The sequence below is a fragment of the Ochotona curzoniae genome, unplaced genomic scaffold (genome assembly GCF_017591425.1).
Source record: "Ochotona curzoniae isolate NIBS_2020 unplaced genomic scaffold, NIBS_Ocur_1.0 contig_1071, whole genome shotgun sequence".
Lineage (NCBI taxonomy): Eukaryota > Metazoa > Chordata > Mammalia > Lagomorpha > Ochotonidae > Ochotona > Ochotona curzoniae.
In genome coordinates this window covers 22,710,133-22,736,872 of record NW_024464939.1, presented here as the reverse complement: position 1 = coordinate 22,736,872, position 26,740 = coordinate 22,710,133, and the positions used below count along the sequence as shown (strand labels likewise).

The following is a 26,740-nucleotide window of genomic DNA, read 5'->3' as shown; positions in this document are numbered from 1 at the left end:
TCCTCTGGTCCCACGCCCCATCCGGACCCTGGGACCATCCCCTTGCCCCGCTGCATCCTGGAAGTCGTAGTCCCAATCAGGTTCTGCTATTTGTAGTCCATCTACAGCGAGGCGGGCCGAGCTCGGGGAGCCCATCAGCTCTCCAACACCGCCCTCTGCTGGCCCGCCGTGAGATAGCCGGGGCGGCGAGCCACTTCCGCGTGTTCCGGAAGCAGCTCCTTCTCTTCCGGACTGAGCTTGCCGGCGGCCCCACGTGGTGTCCGGTGCCGGAGCCATGGAGGTTCCCGGCGTGGAGGAGCTGCTGGCCAAGGCGGAGCGGGACGAGGCGGAGAGGCTGCAACGGATCACGGTACACAAGGAGCTGGAGCTGGAGTTCGACCTGGGCAATCTGCTGGCTTGCGATCGGAACCCCCCCACGGGGCTGCGGCGGGCGGGAGCCGCCCCGGAGGCCGAGCTGCGGGCCCTGGCGCGGGACAACACGCAGCTGCTCATCAACCAGCTGTGGCAGCTGCCCACGGAGCGCGTGGACGAGGCGGTGGTGGCGCGGCTGCCCGAGCCCAGCACTCGCCTGCCGCGGGAGAAGCCGGTACCCCGGCCGCGGCCCCTGACGCGCTGGCAGCAGTTCGCGCGCCTCAAGGGCATCCGACCCAAGAAGAAGACCAACCTGGTGTGGGACGAGGTGAGCGGCCAGTGGCGGCGGCGCTGGGGCTACCAGCGCGCCCGGGATGACACCAAGGAGTGGCTGATCGAGGTGCCCGGCGGCGCCGACCCCATGGAGGACCAGTTTGCCAAGCGCCTTCAAGCCAAGAAGGAGCGGGTGGCCAAGAACGAGCTGAACCGCCTGCGCAACTTGGCCCGCGCGCACAAGGCCCAGCTGCCCAGCGCGGCCGGCCTGCACCCCACCGGCCACCAGAGCAAAGAGGAGCTGGGCCGCGCCATGCAGGTGGCCAAGGTCTCCACCGCCTCCCTGGGGCGCTTCCAGGAGCGTCTCCCCAAAGAGAAGGCGCCCCGGGGCTCCGGCAAGAAGAGGCAGTTCCAGCCCCTCTTCGGGGACTTCGCGGCCGAGAAGAAGAGCCAGCTGGAGCTCCTCCGCATCATGAACAGCAAGAAGCCCAAGCTGGACGTGACAAGGGCCACCAACAAGCAGATGAGAGAGGAGGACCAAGAGGAGGCCGCCAAGAAGAGGAAGATGAGCCAGAAGGGCAAGCGGAAAGGGGGGCCCGGAGGCAAGCGGAAAGGAGGGCCACCCGGCCAGGGGCCGAAGAGGAAAGGGGGCTTGGGGGGCAAGGGGAAGCCCGGAAGTTCGGGCTTGGGTGGCAAGAGGGGAGGCGGGCCGCGGCCCGGAGGAAAGAGGAGAAAGTAGTTAATGGGACCCTGAGCGCCCCGTGTCGCCTCCCAGGTACTGTGTGAGCAGGGCGCTGGACAGGTGACTGGCCCCTCACTGGGTTTGAAGGTGGAGGAACAGACTCGCCCTCCCCTCGGGGAGAGTGTCAGTGGACTCTGACCAGTTCAGGTTTTTGTCCCAGCTGACATTGGCGGGAGACAAGGACACACTGTGTGGAGGTTGAGAATTGATGAATGGATTTGGTCAAAACTGGGAGTTCTTTTTGACATGAGGGTGAGCCTCTGTTGCAGAGGTTCGGGAGGTTGGTTTCTACATTGCTGCATTATTTTTGTAACAAGTTTGTGTATTTGTAAGGGGCAGGAGTTTACAAATATTTTTCAGAACATGGTTTACAAGAAGCAGGTGTTAAGTTTGTTTAATAAAAGTCTGGATCTGGTGTGGCTGTTTCCTTCCTGACTGTTGGTGGTAATTGTAGAAAGCCAGTAACCTATATTCTCAGGCCAGGTTATCTTTGTGAACTTAAAAAAAAAAAAAGCCACTTTTATTTGAGCTGTACATCTTTGGGCATCGCATTCAGTACAGTTGATAACTGCTTGAAAAAAAGTTATGCTTTTCAACATATTAATTTGCTGCAACTCATAAATCAGTTTCACAAAACAAATGTTACTTTAAAAAAAGTCCTTAAATCTTTCTATCGTTTTGAGTAAATACTGGGGAAGAAACAAATGGCCCGCTGAGACCTTGGCTGGAGCCACACTGTGTTTTGATCCAGGCCTTGTGTTGACCTGAGCCGGTTGATGAGCCGGTGAGAAGTGTCCCTGTTGGTTCCCATCCCTCGGCCTCATCGGGTCCTCCGTGTGTGAAGGTCGATGCTGCATTTCCTGAAAATTCACAGAGGGTGTAAACTTACAGGGCTTGCACCTGCTGTAGTGCAGAAAGCCATCCTCCTGCGGTGTGGGGAGAGGCGTTTTGTCCTCCCTGCTTGCTTCAGTTGTAAGGTTAATTTTAGGAAAGACATTCCTATTCTGTAGTAATTTTGCTAAAGGGGTGAATAAGTGTTCATGTGTTGGTGTCTGCCTGATTTTAAGTAACACCTTGCGCTGGTTAACTTCCACTGAGACTTGGTTCTTGGGGCCGGGGGAGCCTTCCACCCACCAGTGTGGCAAGTTGAAACTATTTGCATTTCACTCATCTTCAGCTCAGGAAACCTCTGTGGCTTATTCTACCTGGAGTTTTTTTGGGGTCTTTTGTTTGTTTGTTTGTTTGTTTTGGCTTCAGGCCTTGATGTAGCTACTGGGCACAGTAAAACAACAAAAAAAGTTCCTCTGACTTTTGTAAGATTTAACTGTTTAGAGCTGCAGTATCTTGGTAATTTCCACCAGAAATACTCAGCAGCCCTAGAAAAGTGTCTGAGTGGGAAAAGAACCACTCCCAAGTGAGAGTTGTGCCCAGGCCTCTGCGTAGGCTGGCCGGCCGCAGCTGTCCTGGGAAGTGATCCTGGGCCACTGCGGGTTAAAGAGGCAGCAGGTGACTGCAGAGGGGCGGGAAGAGGGTGGCGGCCTGGATTGGCCCACGGCAGGGGTGGAGCTGGGACCCCGGGGTGCGGGAGAAGCCTGCAGGATGGCCGCCGCCCGTGCCCGAGTCGCGCACTTGCTAAGGGAACTGCAGCGCGCAGCGTGAGTAGGGGGCTGCGGGTCGGGATGGGGCCGGTCCCGGGTGAGACCTCCGGGACGCAGGACGGCGTTGCGGTGCTGGTTGAGTGCGGCGGGTTCTACCCTGCCTGTTCAGGAGACAGACTCCCGCTCCCACGCCGTGACAAAGACAGGTTAGTGTACCCAGCCAGCACGGTTATGGAGTACATATTATGTGCCAGAAACTGCACTCGACTCCGAGGATGCGGTCCAGAAATGCTCGGGAGCGCTTGTCAAGTTCGGGGAAGGTGGCAGGGGCCTGTGGGAACGCCGCGGCATTGCATTGCACCTAGAAGGGTATTTGTTACCATACACATCTGACGCCGGGGTCACGGTGGCCTCCATCAGTCCTGGCAGGTGCACAACCCAAGTCAGCGCGAGACAACGTGGGAAAGTCTGAGGGGAGTGGGGGACGGAGTCAAGACCCACAGCTGGCTGTGAAACGTCCTTTCTGGATCCCAAAGTGCAGTGCCTTCACGGCGCAGGGGCGGGCAGAGAGGACTGGTCAAAGGTCAGAAACAGGAAACTAGCTCCCTCCTGTGCATTTCCCCCGCGTGCCACCCACACACCAGACCCTGCCTGGTAGGAGCTATTAACATTAGTGACTGCAGTCCTTAGAACAGCCTGGTGCAGTACTGTGTCCTAGACGAGAAACAGGTGTGAATAATTTGTCTAGGGCCCCAAGCTAAGCCAATGGCTGTGATGTGCAACCAGGCGCTCTGGCCCTCCCTGCCCTCAATCAAGGAATTTGAGGTGCATCCTTAGATAATCTACAGGAAAGCTAGGCCGTGGTCTTTGTCTAAGAACACTGGTATCCTGTGGGGTTCCATGATGATGGGTCCATGGTCAGCGACCTTGGGAGGTTCCCTAGCTCAGCGGTGAGCACGGGTGTACCTAGCACATAGGGCTCTGACGAGTCCTGTGGAAAAGGGAATGAACTGTTCGGCCCTGTTGAAGCTGTCCGAAACCCGAGGTCCTAGAAGTCTGTACCGCAACACCGTTCATATCCCTGCTAACCACTGTTGCACAGAACAGGCCCGAGAGAGGAGTGTGGAGTGTTCAAATTGAGTACATTTGGGGGAAACTGAGGGCCCTTAAGAGTAGGTAGCATGATCGTGGTGGTGGTTGAAGGTTTTTTGTTTGTTTTTAAAGATTTATTTTTATTGGAAAGGCAAAATTATAGAGAAGGACCTTCCATCCACTAAATCACTCCACAAATGGCCACAATGGGCAGGACTGGCCCAGGTCAGTACCAGGTGCTTCCTCTGGGTCTCTTGTGTGGGTGCAGGGGCCCAAGCATTTGGAATATCTTCTGCTGTTTTCTCAGATCTTTAGCAGGGAGCTGGGTCAGAAGTGCAGCAGCTGGGACTCAAACCAGCACCCATATGGAGTACAGGCATTGCACATGGCAACTTTCTCCGCTACACCACAGCGCCGGCCCCATGATCATAGTTTTAATAGGGACGGAGGCACAGCCCTGCAGTCACACAGAAAGGGTATCCACGTGGGGCCTCGGGACTCAGAAAAGACTGCCCAGCAGAACTAAAGGAAGAAATAAAAGTTTTCCAGAAGAGGGAAGTGTGGGTTTTCGGTAAACAACAGGAATGAGAGGTGGAAGAGTGGGAGAAAGATCATGACTCACTTAAGAAAAATAACTGAGTCTTTAGAACTGAGACGTTGGGGGGGGGGGGTGAAGCCAGACAAGGCCAAGTTGCAGAGGTCGCTGGGGTCAGGAGGCAAGCAAGGACTCTTAGGAGCCATGAAAGTGACATCACTGGAAATATGTCCTGTGGCAACAGCATGGCTATTTGATCCAAGGGAAGCCAGTGAGGAACCCCAGATGACAGGTGACATCAGAACCCAGGGAGTGGCAAGGACCTTGAAGAGGGGTAAACCAAGATGGAAAACCCTTTGGAGCCTCTATGTGGGGTAGGCTCTAAAGGGGAAGGGAGGAGGGCCAACAGCTGCAAGCAGCACAGACCCAACATACAAAGTCAGGCCAAGTGGACAGACAGCCAGAGAAAGGACCAGAGTAGGGAATCTTGAAGGCCAAAGAGATAGCTTCAGCCACGAGCAGAGTAACAACTACTGCTGTGCCTCGAGAGAAAGTAGGGAGGGAAGCACTGTGGCTTAGTGGGGAAAGCTACTATCCTGCGTAGACACAGGTTAGAGTCCCAGCTGTTCCACCTCTGCTCCCAGCTAAAGTACTTGAGGAAGTTGCAAATAGATGGGTCCAGGTGCTTGGGCCCCCTGGCTTTGGACGGGCCCAACCCTGGATAATGAATCAATGGGTAGAAGATCTCTCAGCCTCTCCTGTGAAAATCTGACTTTGAAAGACGTAAGTCTTTCAAAGAAAAAGTGCCAGGCACGGGAGACGTGAGGATGGATCTAGAGGAAAACTGGGTCTTGGGTCTCGGGAGCCAAAGATCTGGAGGCAAAGAGAGAAAAGCAGCCTGAGTGAGCGAAACTGGGCAGTTGTGGTGGAAAGACTACAGTGACTGCGGATCAGGAGGCGGGGGCATTAGAGGGCACAGGGCCACAAGTCAGGAATAACGTGGTGCCTTATCAGCGTTGGGGAGAAAGTGAGCCATAGAGGTGATTGGGGAGGAAGCTGCTTTTCCCGGGGGCATTGGCTTTGGGCAGCTTTGATGCCCATTTGGCAGCTCACGGCTGCGGAGCCCGCGCTGGTCAGCGGCGATCGCTAGGTGGCAGCCGTGGCTCATGGAGCCTTCCCTGGCCCAGCTCGGCCTGGACCTGGACTCCCCAGTGCCCAGCATTTCTGAGACCTTGACCTTTGTCATAGAGATCCACCCTTTTCCTTCCGCCCTCCCACCTTCCTCCTCCTCGGGTGTTGTTTGAATTTTGGCGGGGCGCAAGGGAAAGCGGAGGCCATGCACTTTAGAGGTCCCGGATACGCCCCCTATGACATCAGTCCCAGCTGGAGAAAGAAAAGCCAGAAACGGGGCTGCCCAGGAAATAGAGGGTCAAAATAGGGAAAAGCGAGGCAAGGTTCCAAGCACGCGGGAAACCGAGACGGGCAGGGCGGCGGGCTCCAGGGAGCAGCAGGTGTCCGGTGCCAGCATCGCCAGCCCCGCGGGGCTTGAGACTGTCCAAACCGCGCATTGGCGAAACTGGCCCGCTGGGTGCCGGCTGCACTTCCCAGAAGCCCCCCATGGCCGGCGCTGCTTTGAAAGTGGCCTGGAAAAACACCACGACAGTTCCCAACGTGGTGGGAGGGTTGAGTGAGGTTCAATTTGGTCAAAACCCCTGCCCTCCTAAAAGGCGGAGCCACATCACACCCTTGCTGGTGCTCCTCTGGCCCGCGGCGGAAAGGTTGATCCTGGAGGGAAGCCTCCTCCGGTCCCTCGCAATTTCTGGCAGTTTTATTGAGAAGCGCCTGCCAATGACCACCGGTTGGATAACATTCTACAGGGCAGTGTCAGTCACTTTTTTTTTTCTTTTTTGCTAATTTGAATCCACTCGATATTCACAGGCTTAATTACTAACTAGTATTCCACAAATACAAAGTAGAAAGCCACAAGAGGAGTAAAAAACAAAGATTATATATGATGACTTATCACAAGATGTCCCTGTCTGGTCCCTATATAGATATATATACATATATATGTATTTGTATTCCATATTAACTGCCCTAGTGTGAGTTTTCAGGTTTCTCTTTGCTTTCCGGTCTTACTTTCTTTTCTTTTCTTCCTTTTTTGCAGATGCCAGTGCCCACTGCATTCTCATACTTACTCCCAAGGTAATCATGATACGCACTGTCTTTTGCCAGTCACAAGTTCCCCTCGCACAGCTAATGTTTCCGACACATTATGGGCAAGGGTGAAGCAACAAGATCATGTTGTTGAAAACAGTTACCTTTTCTCTGTGAAACTGAAAATATGCTGCTTTCCCAGGCCATAAACAGGGAGCTGCATGGGAAGTGGACCAGCCAAGACATGAACTGGTGCCCATATGGGATCCCAGCACTTGTAAGATGGAGGATTAGCCAATCCATCGCACTGGGCCCAAAGAAAGCTAAATTTTGTGTTTATGTATGAGCTTGAGAAATGAAAATTTCTTACTGTGACAAATTATGAAAAAAAAATCTTATTTCAAATAAATTATCACCATTGCTATAAGAAATATAAACAGAACTCCAATTAATTTGTTTATTAACAATTGTACTCTTAACAATAATCCAACTCTAGAGTCTATTCAAAAGCATTTTTTAGGGGCTGGCACAGTGGCATAGCAGGCATTCAATGTGGTTCTAATCCCAGCTGCTCCACTTCCAATCCAGCTCTCTGCTTATGGCTTGAGAAAGCATTGAAATATGGCTCAAATTCTTAGGTTTCTGCCCCCACCTGGGAGACCCAGAAGAAACTTCTGGCTCCTGATCAACTCAGCCATCTGCTGGTTCACTCCCCAAATGACTGCAATGGCCAGACCTGAGCTAACAACCAACCAGAGCTTCATTGGGTCACCCAGATAGGTGCAGAGTCCCAAAGCTTTGGGCTGTGCTTTACTGCTTTCTCAGGCCACAAGCCGGGAAATGGAGCAGCCAGAACAGGAAACGGCACCTATATGGTATGCCGGCACTTGAAGTTAGTGTATTAACCAGTTGAGCTATTGTGTGGGGACCCCAAGAAAATGTTTTCAATGACTTTTTCACAAAATCAGCATAATCTTAATATTTCAATCTAGCTTTAAACTAGGAGTTTTTATTTTAAATGTTTACTTACTTTAATTTGAATAGCAGAGTGAGGAAAAGAAAGAGATCTTCTGTGCACTAGTTCACTTCCCAAGCATTGCTATCGCCACTGAGCCAGGTGGGAGCCAGGAATCCTCCACACAGACTCCAACATGAGGGGCAGTGGCTCAGGTACTTGAGCAACCCTCTGCTGCCTCCCGGGATGCACATTAGCAGGAAGTCTTAACTTGACCTGACACTCCAGTTTTGGAAGTAGGTAATCAGGTGGTGGCTTAACCTACCATGCCGCAATGGCCGTCGAGGTATTTTTCAAATTTTTACTCATTTATATTTTGAAACAGGAAAAGAAAGACAAAGAACATTCTCATCTATCGTTTTACTCCCCAAATGCCTGCAAAGGCCCTGGGCCAGCCGGAGCTGGTAGCCTAGAACTCCGTCTGGATCTCCTGTGTGGATGGCATATCGCTGCTGCCTCCTGCAGTACGCTTTAGCAGAAAGCAGAAATCAGGAGCGGAGCTGAGACGCCAACTGGGCAGTCCATCATAGGCTGCAGGGCTCCCAAGCCACAGCTTCACAAGGCTGACTGTTCACCCCATAAAAGGCAGGGTCTAATTTTAATTTGATGTGCACAGTGAAATCCAAAAAATATGTTTTAGAAAAGTCTTCAAAGGAAATGTTGTGTGCACTGCTCTCTTACTACCAAAGACCAGTTCCAATTTGTTATTGGTTAACATTATTTCTGCTGTACTCTTATGCCCTTCTCTGATGTCAGTTTTTACGTTTCTAGCTCCTGGACTCTCACCTTCTGGAAGAACAACTGATTATGCCTTTGAGGTAGATTCAATCAATTCATTGTTTTATGGGTAGCTCAGTATTTTGCTACAGTTTATTATAAATCTGTTATTGCTTGATGTTCTACAACCTGCATTTGATCAGGTTCTTTGTTGTAAGATAACCTCTTAGGCTAATGCAGTACTAGTCTTCTGAGACCGTGAATAAATATCTCAAATACTGTCGTCAGTACAGCCACTAACACAGTGAAACTCTGATGTAGTTGTGTATGTTATGTGGTAAATGTTTAGCTTTCTGATTGTATAACAATGCCAAAAGACGTCAAACAAGTCTGCTGAAGCAAAAGGAAAGGAAGAGCTAATTCTGGTACATTTTTATCATGCTGTAATTGCATAATTATGTACAATTAATTATTTAAATCCCTGTGTCCTCTTGGTCCAGGAGTCACAAACAGAAATGTCACCGGGAGCAGACTAGGGAAGGCCACTGCCAAGTTCACCCAGCGTGCAGGCCCCACCTGAAGGGTGCTCCATCCACTTGGCTGCTGCCCTGTGGAAAGGCAGCTCCAGTGTTTCCAGATTACTCAAGAGACAGCAATCCGGATAGCCATATTCAGTGTTGCAATTCTTGTTTATTTGTTTTTTAAAGGATTATTAGCTAATACAAGAAAGAAAGAAAGAACGAAAGAAAGAAAGAAAGAAAGAAAGAAAGAAAGAAAGAAAGAAAGAAAGAAAGAAAGAAAGAAAGAAAAAGAAAGAAAGAAAGAAAGAGGGAGGGAGGGAAAGAAAGAAAGAAAAGAAAGGAAGAAAGAAAGAAAGAAAGAAAATTTAAGCATAACATGAATCCAGTAGAAACATTTTGGGTCAAATTAACCTATTTCTATCAGTATAAAAACTCTTACCTTAACTATAATCTTTAGGAAGTAATGTTTCTGTTACCAGAGCCTTCCACAGTGACCAAAACACAGGCATTCAGCAGTGTTGGCTGAATGGGAGGTAGTTGAAGGAAGGGTGAGAGGAGGGAGGGAAAGAGAGAGGGAGGAAGGTTAAATGGATGGGTGGATACATAGGTAACTAAATGGATGAAAAATACATAGAAGATACAACTACATTTAAAATCAGAAAAGCAAAATATTTGATAGTTAATGTGTAAGTAGAGAAAGGTAGCATCCAAAAGCCGAGGGGACAATTTTAAGAGTTAGGGGTGTATTTGGGAATAGAGTACAGCAGGACCCCTCTGCACCCTTATCCTTTGGGGATATGTTCCAAACCCTCTGTTGATGCCTAAATCCATGGATAGTAGCAAACTGTGTATGTGCTCTATTTTGTCTATGTATACCTGCTTATGGAAAAGTTAAATTTATAGCTGAGGCAGAGATGGTCTAGTTGAGTAAGAGATTAACAATACGTTACCACCGACCTTTGCAATCTTAGCATAAAATATTTTATTTGCTATTGCGTCAAAACCTTTCATCTTTGTCACCTAAAAGATGCATTTTACAGCTTCCCCTTGACATACGCCAATTGCTGACCTCACATTGGGGCAATTAATAAGTAAAATAAAGACACAAGCCCTGCAATACCTGGACAGTGGATCTGGTAACCAAGATGTCTGCAGGTAGCATATCCCAAGAAGAATGGTGTACAGTTTACAGCTGATAAATCATTTTCTTCTGTTGTGTGCCACTTCATATTTTCAGACCATAATTGACTACAGGCCACTGCCAGCACAGAGAAATTCCAGAGCAGGGAGGGCCATTGTAGTTCCAATGTGACTGGAGCCAAGGTTTGCTTAAAGATGCGTGGTGAGTCCAAGGCCAGTTGAAGACCATCCCAAGGAGCAGACCCTTTATTTTCCAAGCAGTGAGGAACCAGTTCAGAATTTCAGAAATAGAACAGCCAGCTCCCCATTTCCCCATATCCCTAAATATTTTATCTTTTTTCCAGATGGCTGTCTCAAATATTAGATATGGAGCAGGAGTCACAAAGGAAGTGGGCATGGTAAGGATTTGAAATGTCCTCAGTCTCCTACTGCAAATATTAACTACTCTGTAAACAAGTACTAGCTGGCCACAGTTGAATCCACTATTGCAAAAACGACATCGACTGTTAGCTTTGCACAAAGGGTCTATTCCAGTTCTAGTGTAATCAAATGTAATTTAAATATGTCTTCTTTTTGTAGGACCTACAAAACATGGGGGCTAAAAACGTTTGCTTAATGACAGACAAGAACCTCTCCCAGCTCCCTCCTGTCCAAGTGGTTATGGATTCCCTGGTGAAGAATGGCATCAGCTTCAAGGTTTATGACAATGTGAGGGTGGAGCCCACAGATGCAAGGTATGCCTACACTGCTGCTGTTATTTTAGGTAGAAGCCCACACATTCTGCTGCTGTTGAAACCCTGCCCCAGGCCTGATTTAATGCCAGGGCAATTTGTTTCTGGAAAAAAAAATATGACGTGGTGGTTCTCATTTTCCCTTCTCCAAGCTTCATAGACGCTATTGAGTTTGCCAAAAAGGGAGCGTTTGATGCCTATGTTGCCGTGGGTGGCGGCTCCACCATGGACACCTGTAAAGCTGCTAATCTGTATGCATCCAACCCCAGCTCTGACTTTCTGGATTATGTCAATGCCCCCATTGGGAAGGGAAAGCCTGTGCCCGTGCCCGTGAAGCCTCTGATTGCAGGTAAAAACCATTGGTCTGTTTGTCTTGCATTGGACAAAGTACACCAGGAAAAAATGCAAGCTCGTATTTTTAGGGTTCACACAAGGTCTCGAAGAAATTCATGCAAAATGCGCATCATGACTTTCAGGATTTTTTTCATGTTGCACCAAAATAAACCTATCTTAATTCTATTTCTCCATGAATGTTTGAAAGAAACCTTGCATGTTTCTAAAAACTTTTTGGCTTTTTCATTTCAATCAGTGTCTTGTTTGGAGACCAAAACAGAAATGGGTTCATTTTAAAATTCTGATCTTTATTGCATAGTGGGATATATTTTGGGGCCCAGTGTGGGGCAGATCGCAAATCTAAGCTCCAGGAGGAGGGGAAAGTCTTATTTAAATATGATCAAATACCTCCTTGGCAGGTTTGTCTCTACACCTTTCTCTGTGTCTCCTTTTACCAACCACTTTGGAATTCACTATTTTCTCTCTGATGTTAACCCTTTTCTTCAACATGATGGTTCTCCTGCTGACCTTGACTTTGTCTTTTGCCTGGGACATGTGGCCAGAATGGCCATTTCGTTCTTGGTGACATTCACTTCATGGCTGCCCAGAGCACAGCCCTGCAGTTTACAGTGAGAGTAACTCACGTGTTCCAAGGGCGTACCTCATGATTTTCTGGTCATTTCTTCCTTTGCCTTCTTTTCTTTTTTTATAAAGATTTATTTATTTTTATTGGAAAGGTGGATATACAGAGAGGAGGAGAGACAGAAAGGAAGATCTTCCATCTGATGGCTCACTGCCCAAGTGAACGCAACGGTTGGAGCTGAGCCAATCCAAAGCCAGGAGCCAGGAGCTCTTCCAGGTCTTCCACACGGGTGCAGGGTCCCAAGGATTTGGGCTGTCCTCAACTGCTTTCCCAGGCCAGAAGCAGGGAGCTGGATGGGAAGCAGGGCCGCCAGGATTAGAACCAGCACCCATATGGGATCCCAGTGCGTGCAAGGTGAGGACCTTAGCTGCTACGCTATCATGCCAGGCCCATCCTTTGTCTTCTTATGTCTGAATGTCCACTGCTTTTTAAAGCTTTATAGCTAAATACATTACCATTAATTGGGAAATGGGCTTTCTTTAAAATTACATCATCTCTCTTATCCCCTCTCCCATCATATTGAGGGGGCCAAAGAGCAGCGAGCAATGATGGACAGCTTCCACCTGAATGAGAAACCAGCAGGGGGCAGCATAAGTGGGATATGGCAAATGGACCCCTCTGGTGAAACTGTGAACACCACACCAAGGGGTGACTAAGTGGGGTTCTCCGCTGAGCTGCAAAACCACAGAGGCGCCAAGGCAGAGCTTGTCCCAGTGCTTGCTGCCAAGCAGGAATAAAGAAGTCTTTTAGAGACAGCAAATAGGACTTCGCTTACCAGAGGGGCAGGGCAGCCTGCATTTGCATCCTAGCTGTAGCTGCTTAAACTCTGGCCTTTGAGGAGCCGAAAGTTTGCAGAGCTCATGCTCACTGGGGACACGGATATGTGTATGATTAGCATGTACATGTATTAATGAGAACATAGACATTTTGCCTGCATGTTAGCACTGAAACAGAGACTCCATACATGTTAAACACATGCATGTTAGTGTAGATACAGATAGTACACATTAAATGCACGTGTGTGCTGATACAGATACCATATATACTAAATACATCCTTACTTGTTGCTTCAGGGATGGGCACCATGCATGTGTGCTAACAGAGATACAAGGTCTCCCCTAGTAAGTACATATGCATGCTAACACAGAGATGATGCATATTAAGCACATGTACACATTCATGAAGCAAATACTGATGTTATACATGTTAAACATGTTATACATACACATTAATATGAACATGCATCAACATGCCTATTAACTATGTGTATGCTAAAACAGATATAGACCTTACCCATGCATGTTCATGCAGACACAGACTCCAACTGTGTGAGGCTCCTGTGCTGGTCATACACATGCAGACGTCAGGTGAGGGACGTCCTCAGCCAAACTTCCCTCCTTAACTCTGTTCCTTATTTCTGAGATGGAGTCAAGTATCTCCACTGGCCTTTACTTAATGCTTTTATTGAAGTTAATATTGTTTTGTTCAAGTCCCAACTACCTCAGGAACTGGGAGCGAGACCACTGGGGTTGCCATCTTTGACTATGAGCACTTGAAAGTAAAAACTGGTAAGAATTTTTGACTTTTTCATTAATTTCTTTTCTTACCTTTAGTCCCCACCTTAGTATTTTTAACCTTAGTATTTAACAACCAAGCAGTTCTAGAAAGGGCATGTGCATGTGGACACTTTAATAGGAAGTAACCTCATAAACTACTTTCTGAGAATTAGCTTCAAAAGCCTGTTGAAATGCCATATTTTCTCCCTCCTTTTTAAAATTGAAAACCAAAGACATAGTGAGAAAAACCAACAGAGAGAATTCTCATCTCCTGGTTCATTCCTCAAATGCCCACAACAGCTGAAACTGGCCAAGGGCTGGAAACTCAGTTCCCCTCTCCCATGTGGGTAGCCAGAACCCAGTTATTTGAGCTATCACCAGTACTTCCCTGATATGCATGAACAGGAAGCCAAGAACTAGAGCCTAGCATCAAACAGTAATGTGCTTGTAAATTAGCACTCTGGAATTTAGCAATGAACAAACAGGCCTTGATTTTGCAGTGTTTGCTCCTTTCTGAGTTGTAATCCTCCTACCATGCCCAATGACATCAAGCTGCAGGAGTCAGGGGGGAGATACCTCCACTTGGCTGTTGGAATCTAGTAGGAGCTAGCTCCAGAACGTCAGCAAATCGCCTACCTTCTGACTCCTCATCTCTTTCTGCTGCTACATACCGTCTCCCTACATGAGAATGAACATTTGTTCATATTGTTATTTTCTGGAATAATGCATTTGCCTGAAGATATTTAAGACTTTTTTTCAATGGTGCCAATACCTTTAGCCTTAACTGAAAATCCTGATGTTTTAGGCATTGCTTCAACAGCCATCAAACCCACACTGGCACTGGTTGATCCTCTGCATACCCGCCACATGCCTGCCCAGGTGGTTGCCAACAGTGGCTTCGACGTGCTCTGGTAGGTCCTGGGGCCTTACAGAGAGGTTTTCTCAATACCAGGTCTATGGACAGTGTTGGATAGCTAGAGAGTTTGATTAGCTCCCACTGCTCACTACTCCACTGTACCCCTCACTTTGACCTTCCACCCTAGGTGAAAACGTTGAAGCCATAAAAGTTGATGACAAGGTAAGGTCCAGTGTGGGACATAAACCTGATGTGCGGCAGGGGCACAGCTGACGAAACATCTCAGCCAGGCACGTGGTTTCTCAACCACACCACCACCACCTGCCTTCATGATCACACTAACCCAGGAAGGCACAACATTGCCCAAGGAAAATGGTGGGAAAGGGAACTGGCGCCACGTAGCACCCACCTGGAGATGCACGGTGTCAGCCCTTCAGTCCTGCCCCAAAAGTCTGTGCCGCACAAACTATCATCTTATTGAAAAAAAGAAAACTAGGTTTGAGAGCTTTAGGGATGGAGCCAGATTCCTTGCTTGCTCCCGTGGGTTTGGCTGTGACATACTAATAGCTTCTTGGTCCGGCACCCGGACTTCAGTGCAAGCCGTTACCTGCAGCAGCCTCTGGGGGTTCCATGGGCGCTGCACATACATCATGCCCCAAACACCCCTATTTCATCCGTGCATGCATGCAAGCATTTTCACATCTTCACATCTCTGAAATCAGGATATACCTCAAAATTGGTAGCATGGCAGCACTGGTTTTTTTTTTTTTTTTTTTACGATGCACTTTATAGCTTACGTTATATCTTAAATCTGATGGCATCTGGTAATTCTCTTACCACATGCCCGTTGCTTCTCCCTTCATCCTTTAGCTCAGGAAGCAGCGAGACTCAGCATGAACAGCAGCCTTCACTCATGCCTCATACATCCTCTTGTCCTGCTCCAGGTGTTCCACCATCTGATCCCTCACTTGAGCTGCATTGCTTGTCCCAGCTCCCTCTATTGCAACAGTGTCCTCATCTGTGTCCCCGACTCCTTTTCATCACATAGTCCTTCCAGCACCCATCCGTACTGGCCCCAGAAGGGTTTCAGGTTGCAACATGACCAAAACACACACACAAATCTACCCTAAAAGTCTCTGGTTTTCCATGCCTCCCATCTAAAGGCCAAACTCCTTGGGCCCTAGAATGTCCCTGGTGTTCAGCTCTTCATCTGCGCAAAGAACATGTCTTTCAATTCCACAGGCGCTCTTGCTCCTGAATGGAACCTGCGCTGGCCTGTCCCCTCACTGGGTACAATGACCACTTGTCCTTTGCTCTGCGCCCTGGGTGGCCTGTACATTGCTCCGTGGTCAAATGCCCATCTACAACACTACCCTGTGAGCTGGGTAAAGACAGAGCCATCTCATTCTGTTCTCTAAGTTCTATTCCTGAACATGATGACTATCACTGCATAAAAACTGAATTATTTCCACTGAATGATAGCTCACATGATTAGGAGAGGACAGAGTTAGTTAGCATGCATATCCACTCTGTCCACATCTGTGGTCTGCTCCTCATGACATTAGGCTGCCTGCCATAAGACCAGAGAACAACATTGTGTCCCATCTCAGGGCAATTCTGCTGGGCCTTTCATGAGCTGTCCAATAAAGTTGAGAATGAAAGGGACAGAGGAGGAACCTCTGTAACTGTAGCTATATGATAAACACACTGTGTGCCAAACAGTCCCCTGCAAATGAATGACTCATAGTCCCCAAATCTCCAGTGTCAATCGAAAGATAGGAGTGGGCCCCTCTGAGTAACCCCCGTGGGAGACAACAGCTAGCCCCAGGAGGCTGCACCTTCAGTGTCCTAAAGAGGGAAAATGGCCATAAGCCTTTGAGCCAACTGCCCTGGTCAGCCTCCTTCTGCCTCTGACTATAAACTGGCCATTATCAGGCTTTCCTGCCAGGATCACAGGCGCTGAAAGACTCAAGTGTCTGTCCCTCAGCAGTTACATTTCCTGTTGTAAATCTGTAACCTGAAGCCCTGGTTTTATTCATAGCTTCTGGACATTCAGCTCAGCAATCAAGTTGCTCCCCCACTTTCCACTGCCCCACTCCTGAAACAGAGCCATTCTTAGACTCAGACTCTTGATGCATCCAGATGTGAAGCAAGCAGAGGTCAGGCTAGGGACCTGGTGGGCTCACCGCCACCCCGGTCAAAAACACCATAGTACAGTTAATGTCAATTTGGCTTCATGAATTTCTCTGTAAACAATCAATGGCTGCTGCAGAAATGAGACTGAATGGGGAGAGTCACCGGGATCTTGGTGCTAAACAGCATCCCCACGACAGAATTAATGTGGCTTTGTGTCTGAATGGAGAGAGGAAAAAGACACTGCCCTCAATCTGCGTTATTTCGATATTTCTCATCAGCCATGCCCTGGAGTCCTACACTGCCATTCCCTACCATATGCGGAGCCCCTGCCCTTCTAATCCCATCATGCGACCAGCATACCAGGGCAGCAACCCCATCAGCGACCTTTGGTCAGTCCACGCACTGCGGATTGTTGCTAAGTATCTGAAGAGGTAGGTTGGCCCTGGGGGGGGGAGCAGCGGGAGGGATAATCACATATGCCCTCGTATGAACCTGACATGCCTGATCCCCAGGAACTCTGAGTACATCTGCTCGCCAGAAAATCAGTCAAGGGTCATTGAGAAGGGCCAGACACCAATACCCCCTAAAGGGGCCAGAAGGATGGGGAGGGAGGAAGGAACAGAAAACAGGATCCCTCAGTCTGAAAAGACACAGCCAGAGAACCAAACAGGAGCCTCTAGTTTAGGAAGGATGCAAATGGAGTCCGTGTTCATAAAGCTGCCGAACGCGAGCTGGGATGAAGGACTGTGTCCTCAGCCAGTGGGCTAGCCAGGATAGAAATGGGAGCCCCATAAGCAGAGGTCGGCTGGATCCATGCAGGTGCCGCCAGAAAGCACAGAGAAGTGACCTACTAAGCAAGTTCACAAGAACTGCCTTGAGGAAGTGAAGGTGCAGACACTGCTGTACAGGAAGATAAAAAGGATGGAAAATGCAGAACGATTCTTAAAAGCCTTTGAAGATTGTAATACTACAAACATATATGCATATTATCTTTATAATCATGGGCTATCAGAGAGCAAACAACAGGCTCCTATAGGAATCATGCTGCCTTTGGAGATGAGTGCCAACACCTGCAGCATGAGGACACAGGCGAAGTGAGACTTGTTTTTCTACAGGTCATCATTCTATCAAAAAAGTTGATGGAAAAATGCGTAGTATGAAAAAAACTAGGCACAGTTTTCAAACTTTTTTTTTTGCACCAAAACAAATTGACCTTTTAGTTTGGTTTTTCCACAAATACTTTGAAGTACCCTCATATTTACATACAGTATGGGGAGATGCCATCGAGCAGGTAGACCAACACATGGACCCAGTACCTTGCATTGCCATGGGAATACACGTACTGTAGTAAACTGTGTGCCTATTTGAGGGGTTTGAGGCAAAAGGAAGTTTTTATAGGTAAAATAGGAAGACTTGCTATTTTTAAGATTTATTTTTTTCTTGTTGGAAAGGCAGCTTCACAGAGAGAAAGAGAAATTGAGAGAAAGCTCTTCCATCCACTGGTTTACTCCCAAAATGCCCATAACAGCTGGAGCTGAGCCAACCCAAAGCCAGGAGCCTCTTTCTAGTCTCCCACATAGGCACAGGGTGCCAAGGCTTTAGGCCATCTTGCACTGCTTTCCCAGGCCACAAGCAGAGAACCAGATGGGAAGTGGAGCTGCAGGGACAAACCAGTACTCATATGGGATGCTGGTGCTTGTAGGGGAAGAATTAGCCAATTGAAGCATCATACTGGGCCCATGGGAAGATGTATATAAAGTATTTTGAAACAATCCTTGGCTACAGGGATCAGTAACAAGGGTGACCATCAGCCCGAGAATGAACAGGAAGTTGCTGGGTGGGTGCCCTCATAGATATATTTTTATGTGAGATTGTGTTGGTCTTTGTGCAAGGTTGAGGTTTTGTCAGAGTATATCATGACAGTTCTCATAGTCAGGCACCCATGCATGAAATCCCCTCCTTCACAATCCTCCAGTTTATTATATTTTTGGTTAAGAGTTGACACAGGTGACACCATTTTGATTCCATAATTTCACAAAGTGAACAGAGGTGATGGGTAACCAGACTGACAGGAACAGAATGTTTGGACAGAAGTATGTGAGATGGACACGGGCCCGGCGGAAAGCACCATCCTCTGCCACTTCACCTTGTGATTTGGGGGGAGAAGGAGCTAATATAGGTCTTCTGGAGTAAGGCACAAATTACCAGTCATTTCAAATGAAAGAAGGAAAAAAAAAACTGTGGCACCCTTATGTCATAACAGAAGCCCTTTCCCAATGTAAAGATGGGTCAAGAAACCAAGCAAAAGTGGGCTGGCTTCATTGTCTTCAGGCTTCCTCCCTGGGGCAGAGTTTCCAAGCAGGAAAGTGTACAGGAAGCCTGAGCCAAATTTCCTAGGGGCTTTTGAGAATTTGCTTGTCCAAAGTGATGCTGAAGACACACAAAGCAAAAGAAAAAAATATTGGCCCAACAATAACATTCCCCTTCTACATATTAGCATGAGTACAGGGTTTCTACCGGTTCCCAAAGGGGCTTCTGGGGGTTCTGATTTGGGGCAGTCACAGAAAAAGGGCCAGGTGGGCTGGGTTTGTCCTACAGCCAGTCCCAGGGGAATTGGGGCTCACTTCAGTCCTCCTTGCCCTGTGTTTTCTGAGAATGTGTTTTTTCCTAGTTCATACATGGCAGCCATCAAAGTCATTGACAAATGAAGAAGAAGAATGGTTCTCGTATACTTGCTAGAGCGGCTCTCACCATCCAGGGATCCAGGCTTTGCCTCGCCCACACTCCCATGTCGCAGGAGCAGCCTGACACTGTATTTATTATGCTTCTGCTAAAGCCATTGATGAGAAAATATATTGCCCTTCAGTTTTCATTTAGAAGACAAGATGTCAGTTGAATAACTTGCCTAATTTTTCTTCCTAGGTAGCATTAACATTTCCTTTTTTTTTTTTTCCAGATCTTGCCCTAAAGGCAGCTCCTTATTCAGTAGAAAATGCCAGTGTTGACATGTTATTGTTAAGTATTCATATCATCCACAGGGCTGTCAGAAATCCCGATGATCTTGAAGCAAGGTCTAATATGCATTTGGCAAGCACTTTTGCTGGCATTGGATTTGGAAATGCTGGTGTTCATCTGTGGTGAGCAAATTTGAGATTTTGTTGTTTTGCTTAAGGTATTGCTGTCAGTTTAGTAAAGCAAGCAATACATTTTAAATGTTTTGTAGAGGAAGAAATTGAACTTTAGGTCCCTAAATGTTTTCTTAATTCAAATGTGGTTTATTGGATCACGGGTTTTCTTTTAGTAACAGGTTTTCAAGCTACAAGTCATGTACCATACAGGTCACATTTTTAAAATGTACAATTGAATCATTCTTAGTATTTATACCGTTATGTAACCATCACAACTAATTTTAGAGCCCTTTTTCACTCTCTAAAAGAAGTCTCATACATCTAGCTGTGATCACTATTTCCCCTCAATACTAACCAATCTACTTCCTATGTTGGTAGATTTCTCCATTCTGGAAATTTCATACGATCCCATTATACATAGTGTTCTGTATCTGCCTTGTCTTACACAGCGAAATACTTGCAGCGTTCATCCATGTGTCAGCGCTTCATTCCTTTTTACTGCCAGATGATATTCCACTACTTTGGATATACCACACTTGACTTAACCCTTCATCAGTTGAAGGACATTTAGGCTATTATCATGTTTGACTATTATGAGTAATGTCCTGAGCATTCAAGTGCAAGTTTTTGCATAGACAGATGTTTTCATTTCTGTTGTTGGATACATAAGAGTAGAACGCTGAGTCCTACAGTAGCTCCGTGTTTGAATGAGGAACTGCCAATCGTTTCGCATAGCTTCTGTGCCATTTTCTGTTCCCACCATCATGGATGAAAGTTCTGCTTGCTCCATAGCCTCACCATGTGATGTGAATTTTTAAAACCTCAAAAGCAAAAATTTCCCCTTAATCTCTAACCAATAGAAAAGGATCAGAATTTTTGTAATAGCTAAGTTTTATAGTTATAACTTAAAACCAGTGACCACTAACACTTAAGAGTAATCTTGCAGGGTAGCACTGTGGTGCACCTACTTAAGCTTAGTTAAGCATCTCATCTGAGCATCAGTTCAAGTTCCAACTGTTCCACTTCTGATCTAGCAACCTAGTATCTACTGTGCCTGGAAAATAGCAAAAAGTAGTCTAATACTTGAGCCCCTGCATGCATAGAGAATACACAGCTAAGGCTTCCTGGGCCTGCTTCAGTCTGGTCCAGCTCTGGACATTGTTGCAGTCATTTGGGAAGTGAAGCAGCAGATAGAAAATCTCTTTCAGTGCTTCTCCTTGACTCTGAAACTCTGCATTTCAAACAAATAAATAAATTTTCTTTTAAGTAAAAAACGAAAAGTAATCCTTGTCTAGGTCAAGTGCCATGAAATGGCATCCTGTCCGAGGCTGATAGGAGCGTTAATTGGTAATGTCTCTCCAGTGTGTAAGTGACCAAAGTACAACCCAGAGCAAGAAAACATTTATGACACTTGACCCACTAATTCACTTCTAGGAATCTAGCCTAAAGAAACATCCATGGCTTTGCTAAAATTATTTCCTTATAAGGATATTCACCTAAGTGTTATTTATAACTGAAAATAAATGTGTAAGAAACCTAAATTTCCAATATTTTGAAAACAGTTAACTAAACTACGGTAAATAATGGATAAAATATGCCCATTGAAAATAGTGCTTTTGAACAGAAAAATCTCATAGGAAAATATTTTCAAGGAATATCAAACAAAAACAACATATAAACCAAATACAGATACACAATGTGGTCATAAAGTTGGTATCACATCATGAAAAGGCATTGGGCAATAATTTTGAAAGTAAAAGAGGAAAAGTAGTTTTCAAACTACCCACGAACTCAAAAGAGCCAGTAGGGAACACCTTTTTTTGAACATACATTCAAAGAGTTTACCAAAACACTTCGTCCATAAATTGTAAAATTTTTGCTTAATAAACACAGAATTAACCAGAAATACACATTAAAAGTTTACAGCACTGTCAAATTCTGTTTTCAATATAAAATAGAGCATCATGGGCCAGTACAGTGGCTCAACTGGCTAATTCTCTACCTCCAAGTGCAACATCCAAAATGGGTGCCAGTTCATATCTTGACTATTCCACTTCCCATCCAGCTTCCTGCTTGTGACCTAAGAAAGCGGCAGAGGATGGCCAAATGCCTTGGGACCCTGCAACTATGTGGAGAATGAAAGAAACTCCTGGCATCAGAGCAATTCACCTCTTGCCATTGTGGCCATCTGGAGAGTAAACTAGCAGATGGAAGACCGTTTTCTCTGTCTCTTCTTCTCTCTATAAACCTGCCTTTCCAATTAAAAAAAAAACTTTAAAAAATAAAGCATCAAAAGTTAATGGGAAAAAATAGAATAAAAAGAAGCTTGTTTTGGTACAAAAATCTTGAAATCTATAAAAAAAATTTTTAAAGATTGATTTACTTATTTGAAAGTCAGAGTTACTGAGAGAGAGGGAGAAACAGAGAGAGATCTTCCATCCTCTGATTCACTCCTCAAGTGGCTACAGTGGCCACAGCTGAGGCCAGCCAAAGTTGTACCCTTTACCTGGGTCTGCAACAAGGGCCTCCCACATGTTTCACTGCCCTTCCCAGGATATTAGCAGGGAACCTAATGAGAAGTGGAGCAGCCAGGATACCAATCAGCACCTATATGGGATGCTGGCATCATAGGTAGTGGCTTTACTCGCTATACCAAAGCACCAACCCTCAGATAATTTCTAAATGCTAATTTTTTTTTTAGAGAGAGACAGATATAGAGAACTCCCACCTATTGGTTCACTCCCTGAATGACCTTGGACTAGGACTGGGCCTGAGCTAAGGCTGGAATCAGAAATGCAATGTAGCCCTCCCACATGGGTAGCGGGAATGCAGTTGTTTGAGTCTTCACCATTGCCTCCCAGGATCTGTATTAGCCAGAAGCTAGAGACAGGAGCTAGAGCTGGGAATCAAACCCACAAGGCTAAAATCTCATTTCCATAGTGTTTGTGATACATATTTTCATAAACTCAGAATTCCTCACATTAATTATAGCATGTTAATTTTATAATGTTTGTCTTTTGAGCTCTCAAACTTAATTTTTCCTATGAGTTCATTACAAATTCAAGAGAATATAAAGAAATTTTCAATAAAAACAAAAACTATGATGCTTTTTCTTGATGACAATTGAACCTAATAAATCCTCAAGTTGGAATTCAGGCAAGAGAAGTCAGTCTAGAGTTAACTGACATAGCCTTAGATTGCTGGTAGGCATATATCATTCCACTTCGTTAATACAGTACATTTGAAAGGACCTGTCAGTTGTTGAGACAGATCATTTTTGGAACCAGCTTGTATGTCATTGAATGACATTAATGATCATTGAAATTTGAACATGGCTTTCTTGATGCACACACTAACCATCAAATATAAGGATGTATATAGCTCTTCCTATCCCAAAGAAAACAGGATGTATAACTTGAATTTTGGTATCTGCATATCAGCATAAGGTTTTCTTTCTCTTCTAGCCATGGGATGTCTTACCCAATTTCAGGCTTAGTGAAGACATACAAAGCCAAGGATTATGATGTGGATCACCCACTGGTGGTAAAGATCATAACAGTATATTTTTAAATTAAATCCTAACGTCTTAAAATTTTTGTAAGTATGTTTGTCGATTCTCAACTGTTGGGTGTACAGAGTGAAGCTGCTCAGTAGCTAGGCTGTGCAGGAAGAACAGCTTTGCCGTTGGTTTCTCCACAGCCTCACGGCCTGTCTGTGGTGCTCACCTCTCCCGCCGTGTTCACATTCACGGCGCAGATGTTTCCAGAGCGGCACCTGGAGACGGCGGAAATATTTGGTATGCATTGTTTCTCCTAAAACTTTTGCTGGGGTTGTTGTTGTTGTTGTTATTTGAAAGGCATAGTTTACAGAGAGAGGTAGGGGAGAGACAGAGGGAAAGATCTTCCATCCACTGATTTACTCCCCAAATGGTCACGGCAGCTGGGACTGGGCCAGCTAAAGCCAGGAGGAACCTCTTGCAGGTCTCCCATATTGGTATCAGGGTCCAAATGCTGGGGCCATCCTCCACTGCCTTCCCAATGGCAAGAAGCTAGATCGGAAGTGAAACAGCCAGGATTCAAACTGCTGCCCATATGGGATTCAGGTGACAGCTTAACACCAGCCCTATGCTGAGATTACTTCTGAAGAGGAATCATAAGAGACAATACTCAACAGTGTTGCTTTAGGACAATTCAATTAGATGTCAGTGGCTTGCTCCATGTTCCATATGGCATTAAATATCGTGATGTCATGCTGTTGATGATCTAGTAACGATGAAACAGAAGCAAATATCAAATCTGTAAAGTTTGTAGTAATGCTCTTTCCTCTGCTTTCAGCCGTCGAGGAGAGGGCTGAAACTCTTGGTGCTCTTGGCGTACTGTTCATGTTATAGACAGCTTTGGCTACGTGTAATTTGATAATAAAGAGAATCTCAATCAGGAAACAAGAGTAAATTCCCAACCATTGACAATCTAAATAACTAGCGACTTTATAAAATACCCAAGAGAGGCATCTATTTGCTGTACTCTAGAATAAATAACATCTGTAAGTAAGATACACATGCTGCCTTTGAAATCTTACCAGAAATAAATCTTGATTCAGGAGCTCTTTGGTGGAAATTACATTTTGATGATTTATTGAAACAAGAACTCTTTTAGGTTCGCATGAGTGTTGGATTCCCTTGCAAAATACCATGTTCCCCTGCTTGGGTTGAGGGTAGGAAGGGAAAGGCGAGAAAGAGTTCCTTATTATGCCCTAGCTGCAGCCGTTGGAGAGGCGCTTCCCAGGCATGAGGCCTGACCACAGACAGCCCTCTGGGCACTGCGCCCGCTCCCCTTTGATTCTCTCTCTCTCTCTCTCTCACACATACACACACACACACACACACGCACACACGCACACACTCGCCACCGCCTATTTGTGTGCTCCTGCCCAGGCCTCTCTGTGCTGCAAGATTGTTAACAGAAACCCAAGACAGGGAGGCTGAGTTTCCAGCATGAGCTGCAGGAAAACAGTGGCCGCTCGGCCAAGGATCTTGCATCTCTTCCCTTTAGGATTGTAGGTGTTTGGTTTCAGCTGCCTTGCAAATATGCCAACAGCATAAACAATGGGAAGCCCAAGTCAGAGGCTAGGTTTTGTGATAAATGGAAAGTTACAGAGAATGTCAAATTCATGTTCCAGGCAACTTGCAACATGGCTGAAAATGCAGTGCCTCTGTTAGATATTATCTAGGCTGGAAGAACTCACTAATTCTTGTGTAGGACCTTTTCATAGAATTCCATCCCTACTTATTAAATAGTTTGATTCCCTATGTAATTTCAGATTTTCTTAGTTTTAGGCCTGTGCATTCTTTCTCCATCTCTCTCTCTCTCTCTCTCTTTCTTCCCTGATTCACTACAAAAACCCAGCAGTTTTGAAAGTGTGTTTTCTAACAACAAACCTCATAAGTCCCAGTTATGTACCATTCCTCTAGTTCGTCCAGATTTTAGTGCTTTTGTCAGGCAAGGTTTGCCCTGAATCAGCCGCTACCCTAGTGAAGCTGGTGCCTGACTCTATTCATCCCTTTTCCTGGGGTGCTAAAGCAGTTCTACTCATAGAAGAGAAAGGCTAAAACTCTTTTATTAATATGTTTCAGTGTAGAGGAGAACCGTATACCCTGATCTCTGAACACGGCCCTAGACCATGGCTATTTGGACCACAGGTCAGGCATTTCAGATGAGTTTCATGTCAGGCTCCTTTCTGTTTGTAAAGAGCTTAGCTGCTTGGCTGTGAAGCATTTGACCAGAATAGATGGGCAGGGGAAGACAAATTCACTTCCTTTTGGAAACTTTCACTGTAAAACTGTTTGAAGGCAGAAGCCCAGGGCACTTCCACATTGATATTTCTGTGTTTAGGTATATTAATTACAGAGGTAAAATTCTGCTCTTGGGGCTAGAGTTGTGGTATGTCATGTTAAGCCACAGCCTGTAACACTGGCATCTAATCTGGGCCAGGTTCGAGTTCCAGTTGTTCCATTTCTGATCCAGTTTCTTACTAATGCATCTGGGAAAGCAGAAGAAGATTGTCCAAGTGCTTCAAACCCTACACCCCTGTGAGACCCAGATGGCTACAACTTGACCCAGGCCGCCTTGTTGCAGCCCTTTGGAGAGTGGAAGATTCTGCCTCTAACTCTGCCTCTCAAATAAATATATCTGAAAACAAAAATTCCTGCCGTACAGATCCTTACCCTTCGGCAACCTTCTTCCCGCTTTACCATCTTCATGATTACTACATTTAGCACAGTGGGGTTTTTTTTTCCAAAGATTTATTTATTTATTAGAAAGTCAGATATACATAGAGGAGAAGAGACAGAGAGAAAGATCTTCCATCCGATGATTCACTCCCCAAGTGAACGCAACAGCCGATGCTATGCCGATCTGAAGCCAATCCCACACAGGTGGGTGCAGGGTCCCAAGGCTTTGGGCCGTCCTCAACTGCTTTCCCAGGCCACAGGCAGGGAGCTGGATGGGAAGTGGAGCTGCTAGGATTAGAACTGGTGCCCATATGGGATCCCAGGGCATTCAAGGAGAGGACTTTAGCCACTAGGCCACACGGCCGGGCCCTAGCATGGTGTTTTCTGAGCACCTCCATGTTCTTGATTCTGCCCAGGTGTTGCAGTAGCACTTAGTGCTCACACTGCACCCCTCTGGAACAGAGTCCAAACGCAAACATTCTTTTTCCTGGTCCTAAACAAATCATTTCTTGCCATACTCCTTTTCTTCTAGAATGCTGTGTTTCTAGATCCCTGTCTCACAAGGTGTTTGCAAAAAATGTCTTTTTTTCCTAGGTTGTTGCTGCGAGAAAAAGACATTGAACATGTGTGCCTCTAGATGTCAGCAAACCCCAGACCTTGAAACCCACATGTGCTGTGTCCCAACACCAGCCTTCTTTCTTGGCCATTTCCTGGCTCTGCTCCTTTTCCCCACCACACAAGGTCCGAGCTTGTGGGCACTGGAGGTCCCTGGGAAATCAAAGAAGCCACCCGAGTGCCATGGGCTGCCCTGTCTTACAGAGGCTCTCAATGGCTCTGAACCTGGCCCTACCCATGTGTCTCCTATAGGACTGATGCAGAGGTGCCCTTGGTCCTGGCGCTAGGGAGATTGTACCAGTGCACATGATCCAGTCAGCTGATCTTGTGCCTGAATGACACCGAGAACCTACTGCTTCCTTGTTTTCGACC

The 26,740-nt window shown here is 46.4% G+C and overlaps 2 protein-coding genes across 3 annotated transcripts in view; both read left to right on the top strand.

Annotated features, from left to right (window-relative positions):
* Positions 1–233: 233 nt before the first annotated feature.
* RRS1 (ribosome biogenesis regulator 1 homolog) lies at positions 234–1,780 on the top strand. The gene has a single exon (XM_040995846.1). The coding sequence runs from the start codon at positions 275–277 to the stop codon at positions 1,361–1,363; it is 1,089 nt and encodes a 362-aa protein (XP_040851780.1). The 5' UTR covers positions 234–274; the 3' UTR covers positions 1,364–1,780.
* Positions 1,781–2,971: 1,191 nt separating this feature from the next.
* ADHFE1 (alcohol dehydrogenase iron containing 1) overlaps positions 2,972–26,740 on the top strand; it is a 34,338-nt gene continuing 10,569 nt past the window's right edge. Inside the window, exons 1-10 of one of the 2 annotated variants that reach the window (XM_040995830.1) lie at positions 6,765–6,796; positions 10,486–10,539; positions 10,721–10,875; positions 11,025–11,221; positions 13,339–13,416; positions 14,210–14,315; positions 16,675–16,827; positions 19,435–19,533; positions 22,989–23,067; positions 23,224–23,320. In XM_040995830.1, the coding sequence (XP_040851764.1) occupies positions 10,486–10,539; positions 10,721–10,875; positions 11,025–11,221; positions 13,339–13,416; positions 14,210–14,315; positions 16,675–16,827; positions 19,435–19,533; positions 22,989–23,067; positions 23,224–23,320 (1,018 nt within the window). In that variant the 5' untranslated portion in view covers positions 6,765–6,796. Of the gene's footprint in view, positions 3,022–6,764; positions 6,797–10,485; positions 10,540–10,720; positions 10,876–11,024; positions 11,222–13,338; positions 13,417–14,209; positions 14,316–16,674; positions 16,828–19,434; positions 19,534–22,988; positions 23,068–23,223; positions 23,321–26,740 lie in introns of those variants that run through there. The other variant, XM_040995836.1, reaches the window with a different exon arrangement.